Source organism: Zootoca vivipara, chromosome 2 (genome assembly GCF_963506605.1).
Source record: "Zootoca vivipara chromosome 2, rZooViv1.1, whole genome shotgun sequence".
NCBI classification, from domain to species: domain Eukaryota; kingdom Metazoa; phylum Chordata; class Lepidosauria; order Squamata; family Lacertidae; genus Zootoca; species Zootoca vivipara.
In genome coordinates, this window is record NC_083277.1 from 86095190 (window position 1) to 86114333 (window position 19144).

Genomic DNA, 19144 nt, shown 5'->3' on the forward strand with positions numbered 1-19144 from the left:
TGAATAAAGCAGGGATGGAGAGAAACCAAGAGTGGGAAAACAGCAATTTTAAAACATGGCAGAGGTTTGAGTAGAGTGAACAGAGGGGGGCGCACTGGGCCGGGGGGAAGTGAGTGGCAGTTTAAAAGAACGTTTGAGTACAGTGAGAAGGAAGTTGGGAAAGGCTCTGTTGTGTCAGCTTTTTGGCATTACAGTGGTGCCTCGGGTTAAGAACTTAATTCAGGCATCCCCAAACTGCGGCCCTCCAGATGTTTTGGCCTACAACTCCCATGATCCCTAGCTAACAGGACCAGTGGTTAGGGATGATGGGTTTTGTAGTCCAAAACATCTGGAGGACCGAAGTTTGGGGATGCCTGACTTAAATCGTTCTGGAGGTCCGTCTTAACCTGAAACTGTTCTTAACCTGAGGTACCACTTTAGCGAATGGGGTCTCCCGCTGCCGCCGCATGATTTCTGTTCTCATCCTGAAGCAAAGTTCTTAACCTGAGGTACTATTTCTGGGTTAGTGGAGTCTGTAACCTGAAGTGTCTGTAACCTGAAGCATCTGTAACCCAAGGTTACCTTCTTTGTTGTACCCATCTCTGCCATTTCTCCTTGATAAAGCTGTTTGGGTTGGGTTTTTTTTTTAAAAAAAAAAAATACCTTGGTGTCTCTCCATCCTTGCTTTACTTAAACTCCTGCCTTCATTTAAAACCACAGTTTTTGTTCATTGTCTCTCCACCCCCCCTTCTCCCATCGCTTGAGTACAGCAAGAAGGGAGAAACTCTGAAAGGGGGGGCTGTTTTAAACACTCTCTTCGATTTCCCAGCTGCTTGAAACTGATCTGTAAAAAATGTAACTTGAAAAAAAGAGACATTGCATATACTTTGGTAAACCAAGAAATATTTAATAAAATATATATTTAAAAAGAAAAGAAAAGAAAGAATGCAGTGCTCTCAAATATTCCATTGTACCTTCCCATACTGTATTACACTCCTGGTACCATGTGTTGTATTTAACACAAAGTTCCAGATTGATTGTATGTAGTAATTCAGAAGAGATGTTTTATAAACAAACAACACCCATATATGTACAACATCCATCAAGTGAATTTAACCTGCTCTAATTGAACAAACTGACGGACAGGCTTGCTCTTAAGATTCTATTAATTTTAAAGATACAGTAACATATATATATCTGTATGGGTTGTGTGCACAGAGGGGGCTACAGAATAAGAAAGCAGAAGAGATATGGAAATGTAGGTAGATTTGTGTGCAAGGGAGTATTGAAAAAAAATGAAAGAGGAAAAAGGATGAAGGAGATAATGATGTGTGTGTGTGTGTGTGTGTGTGTGTGTGTGTGTGTGTGTGTGTGTGTGTACAAAGGGAAATATAATTTGAAGGGGGAAGTGACAGAACCCACCTCTCTTGTAGAGACATCCTGCTCATTCTTCCTATGATGAAAACTGGAAAAATCATCTCTACCTCTTTGCTTTCAGGTTTGCGCACCAAAAGTTAGGCAATATGGAGGGAGCAGGGCCAGTTGTTTTATTTCCACCCTTTGGTACTTTGGGATGTGGAAGAGATCAATATCTGAGAAGGTTCAAGAAGCTCGTTGCCTGCTGGAGGAAATGGTGACCATACAAGCTCCTCTTGTGTCTAGCTTATCTCCCCTCCAAACCCCGCACAACCCCAAAAGCAGCCCCCCAGGGTAGGGAGAAGGAATTTGCTTAATTAGAAAAAGGAATGCGCTCTTATGTAATGGAAACCACATGGAAGGTTGCTTGAAACATTTCCAAGTTAAAACTCAGTTCCATCTGCACTCCATTGGAACAGGATGAAGAGAAAGGGGAAATATTGTTAAACAGCAGCAACTGGCAATGTTAATTTCTTCCACATTCTGGATCACTGTGATATTTATTCAGTCCAGACACCGATTTTCAGGGGAAATAATATTGCTAATGAATAGCATTTCCTCCATCCCCTGATACTCAGAGCACGTCAAAGTACAGAAGCACTTGAACTTGAATTCTGCCCTCAACCCAATAGTACCTCAGATACTGCATAAACCTTTTCTTAAATATTTTCACTTACCTGGGCTAAATGTCAATTGGGCCAAATTAAGGAAACACCTCTCCAGTCCCACAGACAACACCCTACAGTATGAAGATACATCACTAATCAAGTCTATTGGCTTATGGCCAGTCCCATACATGGGGCAATGGAGCTAAGAAAGCTTTACTTGAGATGCATAGCAGTCAGCAGGTGAGAGCCACATCTAAGAGGCACAAACTCAGTAGGTATGTCAACACATTAAACGCCTGTATAAAAATTAGCAGGAACATAAAGTCACAAAAATGGAAACTGCACTAAAGGTCTGTCCAGCTCAGTATTGCTGACTTTGACTGGCACCAGAAAAGAAAATATTTTCCCTGGCTGACTTCACAATAAATGTGCATCAGTGCACAGCCTCCATGTACGACATCTCACATTTCCAAGGGTTAAGAAGTTAACTCTGAGTTCAGGTCAGAGTGACATTCTTTTAATGAGTAACTAGCTCTGGCTAATAATTAAAAAACACATGGAAAAGAATGAAAACAGGGTTGGAATGTTAGAGATATTCTAGAGGCAGGTTTGGCTGGGTCTCCAGCTGATGAGTTTGCTTCCTTCCTTTCTTAAGCATTTTCTTGGATTTCTGGCCCAAAGAAGAGCTCAGTGAAAGATGGAGCTGTTTGGGGCAGGAGCGCTGCTCCTTCTCTGCCTGCTCTTCACTTTACTCTCCTCCTCCTTCAAAATGTACAAGAAGAAAAGCCAGCTACCCCCAGGACCAACTCCCTGGCTCTTTCTGGGAAATCTCCTACAGAAAGATGTCCTGCCTCTCTACAAGTTCTATACAAAGGTGAGTTTCCTGTCCATAAATGCCATGTAATGAATAGGATTTTGCCTACAATAGTAGGAGAGAGAGAGAGAGAGAGAGAGAGAGAGAGAGAGAGAGAGAGAGAGAGAGAGAGAGAGAGAGAGAGAGAGAGGAGGAGGAGGAGGAGGAGGAGGAGGAGGAGGAGGAGGAGGAGGAGGAGGAGGAGGAGGAGGAGGAGGAGGAGGACACAAAATTAAGTTCTCTCTTGTCTGGTCTGTGTATGTCTGCTTGTGTCTGCTGATTTGAGAAGCCTCAAGTTAACAGAAATGATGATAGGAAATGATGATAGGAAAGTTCCCATCCTCTTTGTCTTTTCCCATGCTAGAAGGCTGTACAGTCATACCTCGGTTTAAGTACGCCTCGGTTTGAGTATTTTCAGTTTAAGTACTCCGTGGACCCGTCTGGAACGGATTAATCCACTTTCCATTACTTTCAATGGGAAAGTTTGCTTCAGCTTAAGTACGCTTCAGGTTAAGTACAGACTTCTGGAACCAATTGTGTTTGTAAACCGAAGTACCACTGTAGAGAGTATGGGGATCCATATGAACCAACCTGGACCCTGTGATTGTCATCCGAGGCCCTTCTTTTGTGCCTTCATAGGGTGGCAACATGAGAATGGGCCTTTGCTGTGGTGGCTCACCATTTGTGCAATGCTCTAACCAAGGAAGCTCACTTAGCACTTTCATTACATATCTTGAGGTACCAGGCAAAAACATTCATTGTCACCCAGGCCTTTGGCTAATTAAGCAATCTATACCTTTTAAACTGGGGGGGGGGTATGGTTTTTGCTTGTTATTATGCTATGTATTTCTGTGTTTTTAAATTATTAATAATAATAATAATAATAATAATAATAATAATAATATGATGATGATGATGATGATGATATAATCCTCAGAATGAGCATTATAGAGACTTCCGGTGAGGCATCATGGCGTGCACCACGGAGCTCCTGAGGGCAGCCAACGTATTTGTGCTGCCCAAAAGGCTTCAAAGCTGCTGAGACCGCCACCACCGCGCGAGTGCTGCGGGTGCCCGGTGGACCAGTCGGGAACCCGAAAAATTGTGCCCCCCTCAGAGATCGTAGCAGGCTGGAGCAGAGGGCATCTGGCCGTCGACCAGACAGAACTCCAGGGCCCCAAGGCCTAGAACCACCTCCCTCACGGCGTGCCGGAGCCCCAGAGAGGGGGGGGGGAGAGAATGAGCACTATAGAAATTTTTAAAAATAATGAATGAATGAATGAATGAATAGCAGCCATGAATTTTGATGGAGGGTAAAGCTACAGTTGATAGCAATATTATAGCTTGAGGAAATCTGTCTTGGTGGAACTGAGTGCCTACTACCAACTTTAACTGGTGTCCCAGCTGTGTCTCTATCTTATCAGCTGTTAAAACTGTCCATCATTACATCTAGCAGTCATGAATTCCAAACTCTGTGCTGCGTCTAAGAAGTACAGTCGTACCTTGGATGTCAAATGGAATCCATCCGACTTCCAAAACATTCGGAATTCAAAGTGTGACTTCTGATTGGCTGCAGGAAGCTCCTGAAGCCAATCAGAAGCTGTAGAAGTCCCGTCGGACATTTGGCTTCCATCTGTCACTTCCGGGTTTGCGGTGTTTGGGAGCCAAAACATTCGAGAATTAAGCTGTTCAAAAAACAAGATATGACTGTATTTCCTTGTGCTCTGGAATTTCCCACTATAGAACATCACTGGGTGACTGGCCAGGAAAGAGATCTTGTGTGATGGGAGAGGGAGCAAAACCTCTCTCTCTGCTTCCTTCACACCATGACACTGTTACACACTTCTGTCTTGTCTCCTCTTATTCACCTTTTTCCTGAAGAAATATCAAAATGTTGTGCCCTTTCCATACATTTTAGTTTTCCTTTTGGGCACTTCCCCCCCACCAGCTCTATAATATCTCTTTTTGACATTAGTCAACCAGAACTGTGCACAGCATTCCAGATTGAATCACACCATAGATTTGTATAGGAGAAGTTTTTGCAAGCTTTTGTGAATCTTCCCCACTGCCCTAAGATTGCCATGATGCCAGCTTAGAGATGGGTCAATATATTTTGTGAGAAAAAGCCTGGCAGGCCAAGTTTGGTCCAGGGAACACAGTTTCTCCACCCCTGCCCTAAGGTATCTGTCCAAAGGAAGCATTCTGTGTCCAGGGCAGCTGTCTATCAGCTCCATCTGGTACGCAGGCTGAGACCCTACCTGCCTGCAGACTGTCTCGCCAGAGTGGTGCATGCTCTAGTTATCTCCCGCTTGGACTACTGCAATGCGCTCTACGTGGGGCTACCTTTGAAGGTGACTTGGAAACTACAACTTATCCAGAATGTGGCAGCTAGACTGGTGACTGGGAGCGGCTGTCGAGACCACATAACACTGGTCTAGAAAGATCTACATTGGCTCCCAGTACGTTTCCGAGCACAATTCAAAGTATTGGTGCTGACCTTTAAAGCCCTAAATGGCCTCGGTCCAGTATACCTGAAGGAGCTTCTCCACCTCCATAATTCTGCCCGGACACTGAGGTCCAGCACCGAGGGCCTTCTGGCGGTTCCCTCATTGTGAGAAGCCAAGTTGCAGGGAACTAGGCAGAGGGCCTTCTCGGTGGTGGCGTCTGCCCTGTGGAACGCCCTCCCATCAGAGGTCAAAGAGGAAAACAACTACCAGACTTTTAGAAGACATCTGAAGACAGCCCTGTTCAGGGAGGCTTTTAATGTTTAATAGATTACTGTGTTTTATTTTTCTGTTGGAAGCCGCCCAGAGTGGCTGGGGAAACCCAGCCAGATCGTCAGGGTATAAATAATAAATTATTATTATGATTATGATTATTATTATTATTATTACCCAATGAACCTTGCTTGTCTTTGATTCTACTTTCAGCTCATTGATAAATATGGCCCCATCTTTACAGTCTGGATCGGGCCAAAGCCCATCGTTGTGATTTGTGGATATGAAACAATGAAAGATGCTTTTGTGAATCATGCTGAAGAATTTGGTGGGCGTCCTGCAATGCCATTCTTGGAAAGAGTGAACAAATATCGCGGTAAGGGGTGTACTGCATTTCTGTGCTTATTTTTTGATTACCTCTGTAAACCTAGGCCCTGCCACACTTCCCTGTCTATTATACTAAGCAGTTATGCCATATTTCGTATGCTGGATCAAAGTGAATGACATTATGCCATGTTTGTGTCTTCTGTATCAGCTGCTTGAATCTTTGTGAACATGTTTGTAGCTTTAGGCTAGATCAATGGAGACCTTGGCATTGTGAAAAGAGTAACTGAACAACAGCCACGAACCCCAAAAAACCCAACAAAAAACCAACTGATAGCACAATATGTTTTGGCAAACCCATGGGAAACAAACAAGAGCCACTTCATTTGCGCTGTTGTGTTTCTTTTTTTCAGATGGGGCTTTCCACGTCCCCTCTGTGCTAAAGGTCTTTAAGGCCAAGGTGATAACGATACTAGCATATGCAATCCCAATATGGGGCTGCTCTATAAATTTAACATCTCTGGAGGCAATCCAAAACCAGTTTTGAAGACGGGTGTTAAAACTACCCCGATGTGTAAGTAATGCTGCCATACGCTTGGAACTAAATGTAACATCATTAGGAATTACTTTATGGAAACGAATCCTTAATTACTGGTTGACATTATGGCACAGACTTCCCAACCTATATCTAATCCAGTGCCTCTGGAGAGACGAGTATCCCAATCCCTGGACCAAAGCAATACATGTGAAACTCATGTCCATCGAATTAGCCCTATCTGACTTACTGAACCTGGATTTAGCTTCAGCTAAGAGATCTGCCACCCAAAAATTAGAGGAAATTGACCTCCAATACAACACCGCAACAGGCGATGGCACCTGTTCGCCACTAAACTTGGGTCTAACACCTATCTAACTTCTTTATCTGTAACAAGGCACAGGTACGCCTTTATAAAGGCCAGATTCAACGCTTTCCCATCAAATGTTATGAGAAATAGACTCTCCAATGGCCAGATTCAGTCACTCGCTCTCCTTCCCAGCAGCGCCGCGCCACCCCGCTGGCTCTCCAAGTGCCACCACTTCGGCAGCCGGCTTCGGCGCTCCCGGGAGAGCCGGGCTGCCCCCCCCCCCGCCCGGAGGGATGGCAGGCAGGCAGGCAGGAAGGCGGGCTCCGGGCGGCGCTTAGCAAGGCTGTCTCCTAGTGTGGCTACTGGCAGGCAGGCGGGCTTCTCTCTCCGTCTTGCTCGCTGAGGGGGAAGCCGACTAAGGCGCCGCCGCTCCTCCTCAGCTCCAGTTGCCAGCAGGCTTCGCGCCCTCGCGCCCGCCCCAGCCCAAGGAAGTGGCCGCTTGCTCAGCGGCAGCGGCAGCCACTGAGGATCTGTGTCATGTCTGTCTGTGCAGCGGAGGGGATGGGCGGCGAGGAGCCGAGGCGGAACCAGCCCGCCGACACACACACGCCGCCCTGTGACAGGCGGCGAGCGAGGGCCCAACCAGGAGCGGCCCCCTGCTGCAGAGCCCTCCCCCTTCCGGCCACCCTCTCCGCGCCTGTTGATTCGCGAAGGAGAGAGGCAGAGAGAGGAGTAGGGAGCGGAGCTCTCGAAGGCTTCGGGAGTTAGTGGAGAGGGTATTCCCCTGGCTGCGGTGGCTAGGCTGGCTAAGGGGAAAGAGCCAGAGGGCGAGCCTCCCCCCCTTCCGCTTCTTCTCTGTCCCGCCTCTCGCACCTCCTGGCGGAGGCGGCGCCTTGCTGAGCGCGCCCCCCAGATGTTGCGCCCGGTGCGGCTGGCCCCCTGCACCCCCACGCTATGCCACTGACCAGTGGTCAGGGTTGATGGGAATTGTAGCCTCAAAACATCTGGAGGGCCAAGTTTGAGGAAGCCTGGGCTAGAGGGAGTTAAAAGTTACATTATTTGATTGCTTTGTCAGTGCAGCTTTTCATCTTATATGCACATTATAGCCATTTGCTTGAATTCAGTCATATGCATCTTGCTTTATTTTGAAATGTTATATCATATTACTTAATATATAACTTCCAGAAACTTTCATGATTCCAATTCATATCAGTTAATAATACCATTTATGTTCGTATAGTAATAAACTGAGTGATTCATTTAATTTGCAATTGGAAGTCTTTGATTTTTATTGTGTAAGGTTTACTCCTGCTGCACTGAGATGCTACTGATCAGACTTGAACCTTGACTGTAATTCAATGAATACTGGTGCAATGGCCAGGTTTTGGCACAATTTGCACTAACAATGAATAGCACCTGATCCAGCTCCATTTTGATTTGAGATGCAATTCCCACTTTCAAGGCTCTCAACACTAGGAATTAATAACATGTCAAAAGAAATGGTAGTTACCAATTTCCCACAGTCCCAGGCAAAGGGGGAAAAAAGTTTAAAAAGGAACTTTATGCAAACCAGCTGCTTTTCCTATTCAGGGAAGTTTCCCTTCCCCAATCCTGGGTAGAGCTAGATATAAATACTGGCAGATGTTTTAGTCTCTGCTCCTCTGTCCATAACAGGGATTTAATGGCAGATGTGGCATGATGTGAACACACAAAGATCTCTCTCCTCCAGCACCAGGGCTAGCGCACTGCCCTATAATTAGTCAGTATGAAGTCTCGGTGACCTAATCTGCTTAGGAACTTCGAGTTAGGAGTTATGCTATTGATTACATTGTCAGTGCTACTTATTAGTATACAGGCACATTATATCCAGATTGGGACAATTAAATGGATTTAAGTGCTATGGCCTACGAGCTCAGCAAACCCACTTTAAAACAACTGGACTTTTAGTGTTGAATGTTGTATGTTGGAGGGTATGCAGTGAACACAGTTTATGACAGAAAATGCACTATACAGTGGTGCCTTGCAAGATGAATTTAATTCGTTCCGCGAGTCAATTCGTTTTGCGAAAAATTCGCCTTGCGAATCGCGGTTTCCCATAGGAATGCATTGAAATTTCTTTTCTTTTCTTTTCTTTTCTTTTCTTTTCTTTTTTGCCCCATAGGAACGCATTAATTAAATTTCAATGCATTCCTATGGGAAACCACGATTCACAAAACGAATTAGTCTTGTGAGTCACCATCAGATCGCAAGATGCATTCATCTTGCGAAAAATTTGTCTTGCAGGGCATTCGTCTTGCGAGGTACCACTGTACAGTGTGAGATAAGCATTGAACGGTGCGAAGTCTGTGCTGTGCAAGCAAAGAACAATGAATGTGCACCAGTTGTATAATCTCAGTGCAAGCAAACTGCAAAAAAAATCAGACTGAATGCTGAATAAACCAGTTGTCTGGAACCACCCCTGTTTGCGATTACAAATAGCTTGAAGGAGGAAGGCACCATCTCTCATACTGAAACTTCCTGCTGGTTTCTGTACATTGAGCTCTCCACCTGTTTCCTTTCAGGACTGTCCACCAGAAATGAGGCAAAATGGAGAGAGCTGCGCAGATTCACATTCTCCACCCTGCGGGAATTTGGGATGGGAAAGAGAACAATGTCTGAGAGGATACAAGAGGAAGCCCTTTGTCTGGTAGAAGAATTGGTAGCCACACAAGGTACTCTTGAGCCATATGTCTTCCAAAGAAAATTCTGCCATCCTTCAGGGCAGGAAGTGGGATTTTATTTAGTGATTGTTGTTGGTGATTGTAATTTGTCTCTTCTTACTTCAGACCTCTCTGATTTTAATTCTCTCTTTAAATATTGGGCAAGCTTAATATTCTTTTTTTGGGGGGGGGGTTCTATAATTAATTTGTTTTTAAAGCTAGGGCTGTTGAGACAGATAAGAAGGCAATTCTTTCTCTCTCCTCCCATTGTCCCCCTGCCCTTGTGACATCTGTCATGCTGATGCAGGGCGTAAATACTTGATTTGGGAGTTATACGAAATGCAAATCACTCACTTGCAAAATGCAACCATTGTGTGTTGATCCAGATTTCTAGCTAGACCAGTCCTCAAAATGGTTTACAACCAATCTCCCCCCCCCGCCATTTTCTCCCTTTATAAGAAAAAACAAAATGAAAGATCTTGCTATTGCAAAGGGAGGGAATCGGAAGTGAGATGGGGAAACCCAGTGCATTATGAGGCCAGAAGAATGCCATTTCCACAGTGCCATATCAAATATTTATATATTTATCTGTGAAGACATATGGGATGTATTTTGGATAGCTGTTCTTTTTAAAAATAAACTTTATTCCAGAACCATATTAGAATAAATCACAATACATTTAATACTTAAACATTAGATTTCACATATGTACATAGGCTGGTGGTTTGAGCCCAACCAGGGGCGTCTGTGAGTGGGATTCCTGCATTGTAGGGGGTTGGACTAGATGACCCTCAGCTTCCCATTTCTATGATTCTATGATCCTCACACTTAAACTGTACTTCTGTATTACTAAATATAATAAATATCAGAAGGTGTTATGTACAAGGAATTTAAAGGTAAAGGTAAAGGACCCCTGACAGGTAAGTCTAGTCACGGATGACTCTGGGGTTGGGTTTACAAGCGAGGGAGCCAGTGTTTGTCCGCAGACATTTTTTCCGGCTCATGTGGCCAGCATGACTAAGTCGCTTCTGGCGCAACGGAACACTGAATCCAGAGCAGTGCATGGAAATGCCGTTTACCTTCCCACCAGAGCGGTACCTATATATCTACTTGCACTTTTTTGGGTGTGCTTTCAAACTGCTAGGTTGGCAGGAGCTGGGACTGAGCAACGGGAGCTCACCCTGTTGCGGGGATTCGAACCACTGACCTTCTGATCGGCAAGCCCAAGTGGCTCAATGGTTTAGACCACAGCGCCACCTGTGACCCCCAAGGAATTTAAGTACCCTTAAATTCCAGGGAGATACCAAAAGGAAAACATATCAGTTTTGCCATAAAGGCAAAAAAAGAAAAAGAAAAAAAAAGCCCCAGAGTGGCTGGGACAACCCAGTCAGATGGAAGGGGTATTATTATTATTAGTAGTAGTAGTAGTAGTAGTACCAACTTGCCAGGCCCCACTCACTGTGTCTTGTTGTTCTTGCAGGGCAGGCCTTTGACCCAAGAAGAAGCTTCGCATGTGCTGTTTCAAATGTCATCTCTTCAGTTGTCTTTGGGAATCGGTTTGACTACAAAGATCAGGTCCTGCTGGAGATGCTGCGTATTTTGGAGGACTTCATGGGCTACCTCCGTACTTTATCAATGCAGGTATGTTGTTCCTTCTGCATGTTGAACCTGGGGGTCCTTCTTCCACCTCTGCGTTTCTGCTGATAACTATTTCTGCACTCAAACAGGCATGCTTCCTCAAATTTTATTATGTCACCAATAGGGATGTAAAATGTGGTCCAATTCATCTCAGTGTGATCTCTTACAGGTCTTTCTCCCACATAACAAACTGCAATCCAATTCAGTTCTTCACCCCAGTGGCATGTCTTTATGTAAATAATGCCAAAAATACCATCACATTTTTGTTAAAGTTGTAAGTTTACATAAAATGCCGTGTTTGAATGCTGTAACCTTAAGCAAAAAGTTGCACTCTGGAAAAAGCATCAGAGAAGGCTCCTATTTTTCCACTGGAGTGAGATAAGTGACCTGATGGCTCATTTCTGGATACAAGAGTGGCAGAGCTCTCACTGCAGGAAGCTGAAACTTGAAAAGTCTCTCTGTGTGCTTTTTGGGCATGACTACTACTACTACTGTGGGATGTGGGTGGCGCTGTGGGTTAAACTACAGAGCCTAGGGCTTGCCGATCAGAAGGTCGGCGGTTAGAATCCCCGCGACGGGGTGAGCTCCCATTGCTCGGTCCCTGCTCCTGCCAACCTAGCAGTACAAAAGCACGTCAAAGTGCAAGTAGATAAATAGGTACTGTACTGCTCCGGTGGGAAGGTAAACGGCGTTTCCGTATGCTGCTCTGGTTCGCCAGAAGTGGCTTTGTTATGCTGGCCACATGACCTGGAAGCTGTACACCAGCTCCCTCAGCCAATAACGCGAGATGAGCGCCACAACCCCAGAGTCGGTCACGACTGGTACCTATTGGTACCTACACTGGTTCACACATCACAACTCCACATGTAGGTCATGTAACCTCCAAAAGCCACATTAATTTAATAACCTCTGAATGAGAGAGAGGCAAATACAGTTTATCTCATTCCTCATTTATCTCATTTATGATTGCAGTTTATCTCATTTCCTCGTTTCCCCATTGTTTCTGTTCCAGATTTATAATGTACTCCCAGGAATAATGGCTTACCTACCTGGACAGCACAGGAAGATATTAGCAGATTGTGAAAAAATGAAGGCCTTCATTCGTGAGAGGGTGGAGTCCCACAGGAGGACACTGGATTCTCAGAATCTCCGTGACTATATTGATTGCTTCCTTATCAGGTCAGAGGAGGTAGGGAGATCCACAACTTTCTTTCCCTACATTTCTGAGATGCCCCTCATTTGTAGTTAATTTGAAACTGTCCTTCATTGCTGTTGCACTCCCTCATTCTGAACCATTGTCCCTCTCTTGGCTTTGGTGGCTGCAAAAGTCCATCTCCAAACTAATCCTCCAGTTTACTTAGACATCAACCCAGGCAGCAGAAATGCAGCTGACCAAAATGAAATCATACATGATATGGTGGCCTGAAATTCTTTTCCCCCACACTGGTTCTCAATGATGTCTTTATATTCAACAATAACTTTATATTGCAATAAGCAATGTACATCTTGTGTTTGAAGTTAACACAGTTCATTCCATTTATAGCCTTGAGAAGACAAGGCCTTGACAGACCATACCACCAAGGTTATTATGAGGAATAGGATGAGATGTTTCATTCTCTCCACCCTCCTTTCCCTTCTGCCTTGTTTACAGAAACAAACCAATCCTGAGGATATCTACAGCACCGAAGAGCTTGTCCAGTGCGTGTTTGGACTCTTTATTGCCGGAACATCAAACTCAAGCAATGCCTTGGTCTTCAGCCTCCTGATGATGGCTAAATTTCCGCACATTCAAGGTACTTAAAGGCCAAAAGATCTGATTTGCTCTGCTATCCAACACAAAATCTTTCAAAGGTCACTTGCAGTAAGAGCAACAAAACAGCAAAATATGTACTATTTCACTAATATAGTAATAGTGATATAGGAAAAAAAAGTAAAGAAAATACCAATGAACAATTGGAAGTTGCATCATAAAAAACAGCAAAGCTATTCAAAAGCAGTAAGACTTACTCATAAAGATCATTGCAGAACAAAAAGGTATTTCTACACCTCTAAAGTTGTCAGATGAGGAGGTTTGAATGGGGGTTAACTTTAGACTTATTTTCTAAGAAGAGAAAGATGATTTGACATTCAATTTATTACAGTATATTTTCATGCTGCTTTCCATTCAGATGAATCCCAAAGTGACTTACAAACAATTAATAATAATGACATGATAGAACATAGTAGAAAATCACAAATACAGCATAAATCATATGAAAAATTCACAAATATTGAGATGCTGCTCCCTGCATTTTGGAAGAGAAATTGCTTGAGAAAATATCACTGTGTCAGATGAAAAGCAGCTCCAGAGTTCTGGAAGTACATTTTCTGAATGCTTTCCATTGCAGCGAAAGTTCAACAGGAGATCGATGAGGTAGTAGGTGCCAACCGCATCCCTGGCATGGACGATTGGGTGAAGATGCCCTTCACAAATGCCGTTATCCATGAGACTCAACGATTTGAAAAAGGGACCCTTGAGGGCTTCCCACGTGGAACGACGTGTCGTACAGAGTTCCGGGGCCACATCATCCCGCAGGTGTGATTCACGCATGAAATGATCAGGTTACTGTGGGGAGGGATTTAGCATCACATGAAGGGCTTTGATCTGCCATAGTTCCAGGCAGTGTAAGTGTAAGGAGACAAGTCGTAGTAAGTTCCACCCGCCTACCCCATTTCTGGTGATTTTTCAGAATGCTGTGCAATTATGTGAGACAGACTGCTTCAGCAATCACTGTCTTTCTGAAAAGAATTCCCTTTTCTTATATGATTGTGAAACCGAAACAAATAATGCAATCTCTATCTTCTCCCTGAAGTCCACCGCTGTGGTTCCATTGCTCACAACTGTGCACCGTGACCCACTCCAGTGGGAGACTCCAGAAAAGTTTAACCCAGGACATTTCTTGGATGAGAAGGGTCAGTTCCGGAAAAGATGTGCCTTCATGCCTTTTTCTGCAGGTGACTTGATGGGCCCAGATCCTCATGTTGGGGGGGGGGGGTTGGACTGGTGGCTAGTGTGTGGGGGAGTGGGATGCTGGGAGAAATCTGGTGGTTCTAGGACATGGGTAGGCAAACTAAGGCCCGGGGGCCAGATCCGGCCCAATCGCCTTCTAAATCCGGCCCGCGGACGGTCTGGAAATCAGCATGTTTTTACATGAGTAGAATGTGTCCTTTTATTTAAAATGCATCTCTGGGTTATTTGTGGAGAATAGGAATTCGTTCATCCCCCCCCAAAAAAATATAGTCCGGCCCCCCACATGGTCTGAGGGATGGTGGACCAGCCCCCTGCTGAAAAGGTTTGCTGGCCCCTGTTCTAGGAGATGAATAAATGCTTGAAATGGAGTGATGGAATGAGGGGCAAGGATATTTTTCCTGTTCCCCTAATATTTGCTTTGGACCTAATATGCATATGTGAAGCCATCGAGCAAGGGTTTCTACACACAAACGCATACAGATTTGCATATCACTGATTTGGTTCTGCTTTTCAGATGAAAGCAATTTCATCCCCCCCTCCCCCGAAATAGGTCACATGTTGTCTAAGATCTTGGCTTTATCTGTATGGGGAGGCCCCACACATTTGCTGTCTTACACTGAGTTCATTGGATCTTCTGTTGTCCTAATGACTCATTAAGGTAAAGGTAAAGGGACCCCTGACCATTAGGTCCAGTCGTGACCGACTCTGGGGTTACGTGCTCATCTCGCATTATTGGCCGAGGGAGCCGGCATATAGCTTCCAGGTCATGTGGCCAGCATGACAAAGCTGCTTCTGGCAAACCAGAGCAGCACATGGAAACGCCGTTTACCTTCCCGCTGTAGCGGTTCCTATTTATCTACTTGCATTTTGACGTGCTTTCGAACTGCTAGGTTGGCAGGAGCTGGGACCAAGCAACAGGAGCTCACCCCGTCACAGGGATTCGAACCGCCGACCTTCTGATCAGCAAGCCCTAGGCTCAGTGGTTTAACCACAGCACCACCTGGGTCCCTCTACCCCCAGGCTATTACCTCACAAAGGATGTTGGTCTGGTTTAATTAGCTTTTAAAACATGCCTATTCCAGATTAGCATCAAGCAGGTCTTCCAAATCCTACTGTATTTTGATGCTAAATAATAATAATAATAATAATAATAATAATAATAATAATAATAATAATATATACCCCACCCATCTGGCTGGGTTTCCCCAGCCACTCCAGGAGGCTTCCAACAGAATATTAAAATACAACAATCTATTAAACATTAAAAGCTTCCCTAAACAGGGCTGCCTTCAGATGTCTTCTAAAAGTCTAGTAGTTGTTTTTCTCTTTGACATCTGATGGGAGGGCGTTCCACAGGGCGGGCGCCACTACCGAGAAGGCCCTCTGCCTGTTTCCCTGTAACTTGGCTTCTCACAATGAGAGAACCGCCAGAAGGCCCTCGGCGCTGGACCTCAGTGTCCTGGCAGAATGATGGGGGTGGAGACGCTCCTTCAGGTATATATAACATGTCTACAATGAAACTCCACCCACGAGACACAGCAGCAAGACAACTACTGGAGACCAACAGTTCAAAAACCCACTTGCTGAACCACCTTGACCTTCCATGTACATAACAGTGTGCGAACAGAGAGCTGTAGACACCAACTGAGAATTGGCCCTATTGCTGCCCTTGTTATGCTTGCTTTGGTTTATATATATATATATATATATATATATATATATATATATATATATATATATACCTCTTGAAACTCTAGCATTTGCTGTGTTTGCTGTGCACTATCTTGATCTTTGATTGTTGGTTGGCTCTGCCTTCTTTCTCTCTGCCAGGAAAACGGGCATGCCCAGGGGAAGCCCTGGCTCGGATGGAACTGTTCCTGTTCTTCGCTGTTCTGCTCCAGAACTTCACCTTCCAGCTGGTGGGAGATTTCAAAGGAAAGGACCTAACTTCTTTTCATATGCAGGACACAATGAAGAGCGCATGCTTACAAATGCAAGCCATTCGACGTTCTAAGTGATCCAACGAGGTAAACTAAGCAGAAAGGATCAAGTCAGTGCCTCCAAAACTATTTGTAGTAAGTAGAGAATGGAAACACCGAGAGATTTGAATCCAACAGTACTGAGGAAAACCCAATATTCCAAGCTTAGGTGGAACAGACCATAGGAGCCAACTTCGAGGTTCCTTCGCCGCCCCGCAGTAAAATATTTGAGGAGGCTGCCCCGCAAGTTGATAGGCATTGCCATTCAAATGGGGTGTGTATGCTGCATCTTGTGATCAATTATGCAGGGCGGGGTTTACCTCCCCCCTCCTCTTGTTATTTTATTCAAGTTAGCACCCCTGGACAAGAGAGAAATTGAACGGGCAAATCCAGATATTCTCAGACATCAGCTCCCATCATCCCAGCTAGTAGTTGCTAGCAGGTTGCATGGGTGGTAATGTGTTGCTATCCTCACTTTTCAATGCCAATTATTCACAGTAAACAGAACAGGAGTAAAACAAGGCTCCAAAAAGGATTGGAATGTGAAGTGATAATACCTTTACAAGTGTGTGTGAAGCAGATACTGGAAAACAGTAAATTACCTGAATTATGAATTAAGGCTATGACAGTAATTTTGAAATATACAGTAATAAGGATCCTAATTAAATGAAATACTATGTCAATATATTTTGTTTTTGTTTTACAGAAGATATCTTTAGGAAAGGAATAAATCTAGTTATGCCTGAAAAACAAAATAATAAAGCAGTAGTTATTATTACATTTCTACATGCAGCAAAAACATGCAATAATATCAGTATTTTGGGAGGGATTAAGAAGTTTTAAAGATTGAAATTAATTTCTAATCCAATCCATAAAATCGTGAAGAAATCCATTTTTCAGTGTACCAAAATGACCGCTCCACACATCTATGGGGGGCGCTTTTTGCGTGGACGCACGCAGCCCCCTGATCCCAGAGGGCAGCTCCCTGGAAGTTCAGGACTGGCACCACCTTCCCAGGTAGGATGCCAGGGGTCTCCGCCTACCAAGCCTGGCATGCAATCCTGCCTGGGGAGGTGTAGCCAGGGGATGGCCAGGTAAGGGGAGGGACAAACCGGCTCGGACAATAGCATTTGAATCTTACCTCCAAGCACCAGTTGGTTCCAGAGCTTCTCCCACCCTCCACACCCTCATTCAATTTCCTTTGCAGGCTAACCTTTTCTCTACAGGTTCTCAGGCACTGCTACGTCAAGGCCGCTGTTGAAGGGTAGGAAAAATTTCCCTGCATTGGCAGGTTTCTCCTTTCCCGTAGCAATACATCACAACTTGGCAGTGTCAGGCCTTGGGCGGAATTCTTTGGCGATTTTCCTAGAGGGAGGGGCGTCCTCACCCCCTTGCGGCGACAAGATCGGGGTACTGGGGGAAGCCTTGACCATGCCAATAGGTGTCATTGCTTCTCCCTACCTGCGGCAGCAAACAGGGGGCGGGCTCTCTCTGCTTGAACATATGTTCTCCAGAGCCAGCCCAACCCCCATACATGTGGATGACCCTGAATTTGAATAAAGTTGTGGCCAATTTGAATCCCATAGCACATTGTCTCGTGTATTTATTCTGCTTGGGGGGACGCCTGCAGGCTTGGGGGACTCCGCCTGTCCACGCAAATAAATGTACATGTTTCAGATACTTTTTAAAGCATTCTTGTATTGTTTAAAACAGCCTGGGGGGGAGTCCAACTGATTTTGGTGTTCTAATGTTAATATTGCAGGATGAATTACTATTACAGGCAAGAATTATTGTTAGCCTTGGCATCTACATTAATTACGGAATTAGCTTATAATTTGCCCAGCTGGCTTGGTCTTTATCAGGTTTGGAAATAACAGAGATATGAGCATCCGACTATATAAATGGCAAAGAAGAGTGGGAATATAAATCCAATCTATTAATAAAAATGTATTGTGTGAGGGGAGTGCATAAAGTTTCCACTCTGTTGTACATGCCACACAAAGTTTTTAAAACTTCCATAAGGATACCTTCCAGTTAAATATTTTCCCTAAGCTAAAAAGCCAAAGTGTTAAAAGATGGGCTCCTGTCAGTAAGAGAATTTGTGTGAGTTTTACTTTTCCTTCTGGTTGGAGAATGTTGAAGGTTTTCACTGTGTCAGATGTGTAGTGGTTTCAGAAATCTGGAAATAGAGCTCTCAATGTTGTTTTTGGTTACAACAAAACTTCAACAGTAGATCAATGAGGTGGGAGGGGCCAACCACGTCCCTGGCATGGAAGATAGGGTGAGGATGCCCTATTGTCCATGAGGTTCAACAATATGAAGAAGAGAGCCTTGAGAGCTTACCACAGGACACAATGTGCCGTACAGAATTCTGGGGTTACATTATCCCCCAGGTGTGTTTCACACATGGAATGATCAGATTACTACACAGAAGGTAATGGAAAGATTTATCATCACCTGAATGGCCTTGATCTCCCAAAGTCTCAGACAGTGTGGATATAATATATGGTGATTCTCCACTTCAACTCCATTCATAGTGATTTTTCAGAATGCTGTGCAATGACTTGTTTTTATGCAAGAGAACCAGTTTTAGAAATCACTTTCTGACAAGAGAGTCAGTGATTTCTTTTCTTTTTCTTTTTCCTTTTTTCAGTGATTTCTTTCTTCATGAAAGAAAGCTGTTTCCTTTTGTATTCATGAGTACTATAATCTGCATCTTCTCCCTAAAGGGAACTGCTGTTTGTCCACTGCTCACAACTGTCCACTTTGACTCTCAGACTCCGGAAAAGTTTAACCCGGTCATTTCTTGGAGGATAAGAGCCAGTTCCCAAATAAATGAATAACTAAATAAATAAAGCCTTTTTCTGCAGGTGACCTGATGGGCCCAGATTCTCATGTTGTGGGATTGGGGTTGGTGGCCTATGTGTGGGTGGGAGTGGGACACTGGGAGAAATCTGGTGGTTCTAGGGCAGGCATAGGCAAACTCGGCCTTCCAGATGTTTTGGGACTACTCCCATCATCCCTAGCTAACAAGACCAGTGGTTAGGGATGATGGGAGCTGTAGTCCCAAAAAAGT

At 44.5% G+C, this 19144-nt stretch overlaps 1 protein-coding gene across 1 annotated transcript; it reads left to right on the forward strand.

Moving 5' to 3' along the window:
- Positions 1 to 2589: 2589 nt before the first annotated feature.
- LOC118079922 (cytochrome P450 2C20-like) lies at positions 2590 to 19020 on the forward strand. The gene is made up of 9 exons (XM_035104682.2): positions 2590 to 2877; positions 5787 to 5949; positions 9304 to 9453; positions 10922 to 11082; positions 12092 to 12268; positions 12731 to 12872; positions 13467 to 13654; positions 13932 to 14073; positions 15920 to 19020. The coding sequence occupies exons 1-9, from the start codon at positions 2701 to 2703 to the stop codon at positions 16105 to 16107; spliced, it is 1488 nt and encodes a 495-aa protein (XP_034960573.1). The 5' UTR covers positions 2590 to 2700; the 3' UTR covers positions 16108 to 19020.
- Positions 19021 to 19144: the final 124 nt, after the last annotated feature.

Excerpts from the sequence above, each read along its gene's own strand:
- LOC118079922 (XM_035104682.2), top strand. The coding sequence starts at position 2,701 with ATGGAGCTGTTTGGGGCAGGAGCGCTGCTCCTTCTCTGCCTGCTCTTC. Across the intron at positions 12,873-13,466 it reads TAAATTTCCGCACATTCAAG|CGAAAGTTCAACAGGAGATC; the intron begins GTACTTAAAGGC and ends TTTCCATTGCAG. Across the intron at positions 13,655-13,931 it reads GGGGCCACATCATCCCGCAG|TCCACCGCTGTGGTTCCATT; the intron begins GTGTGATTCACG and ends TTCTCCCTGAAG.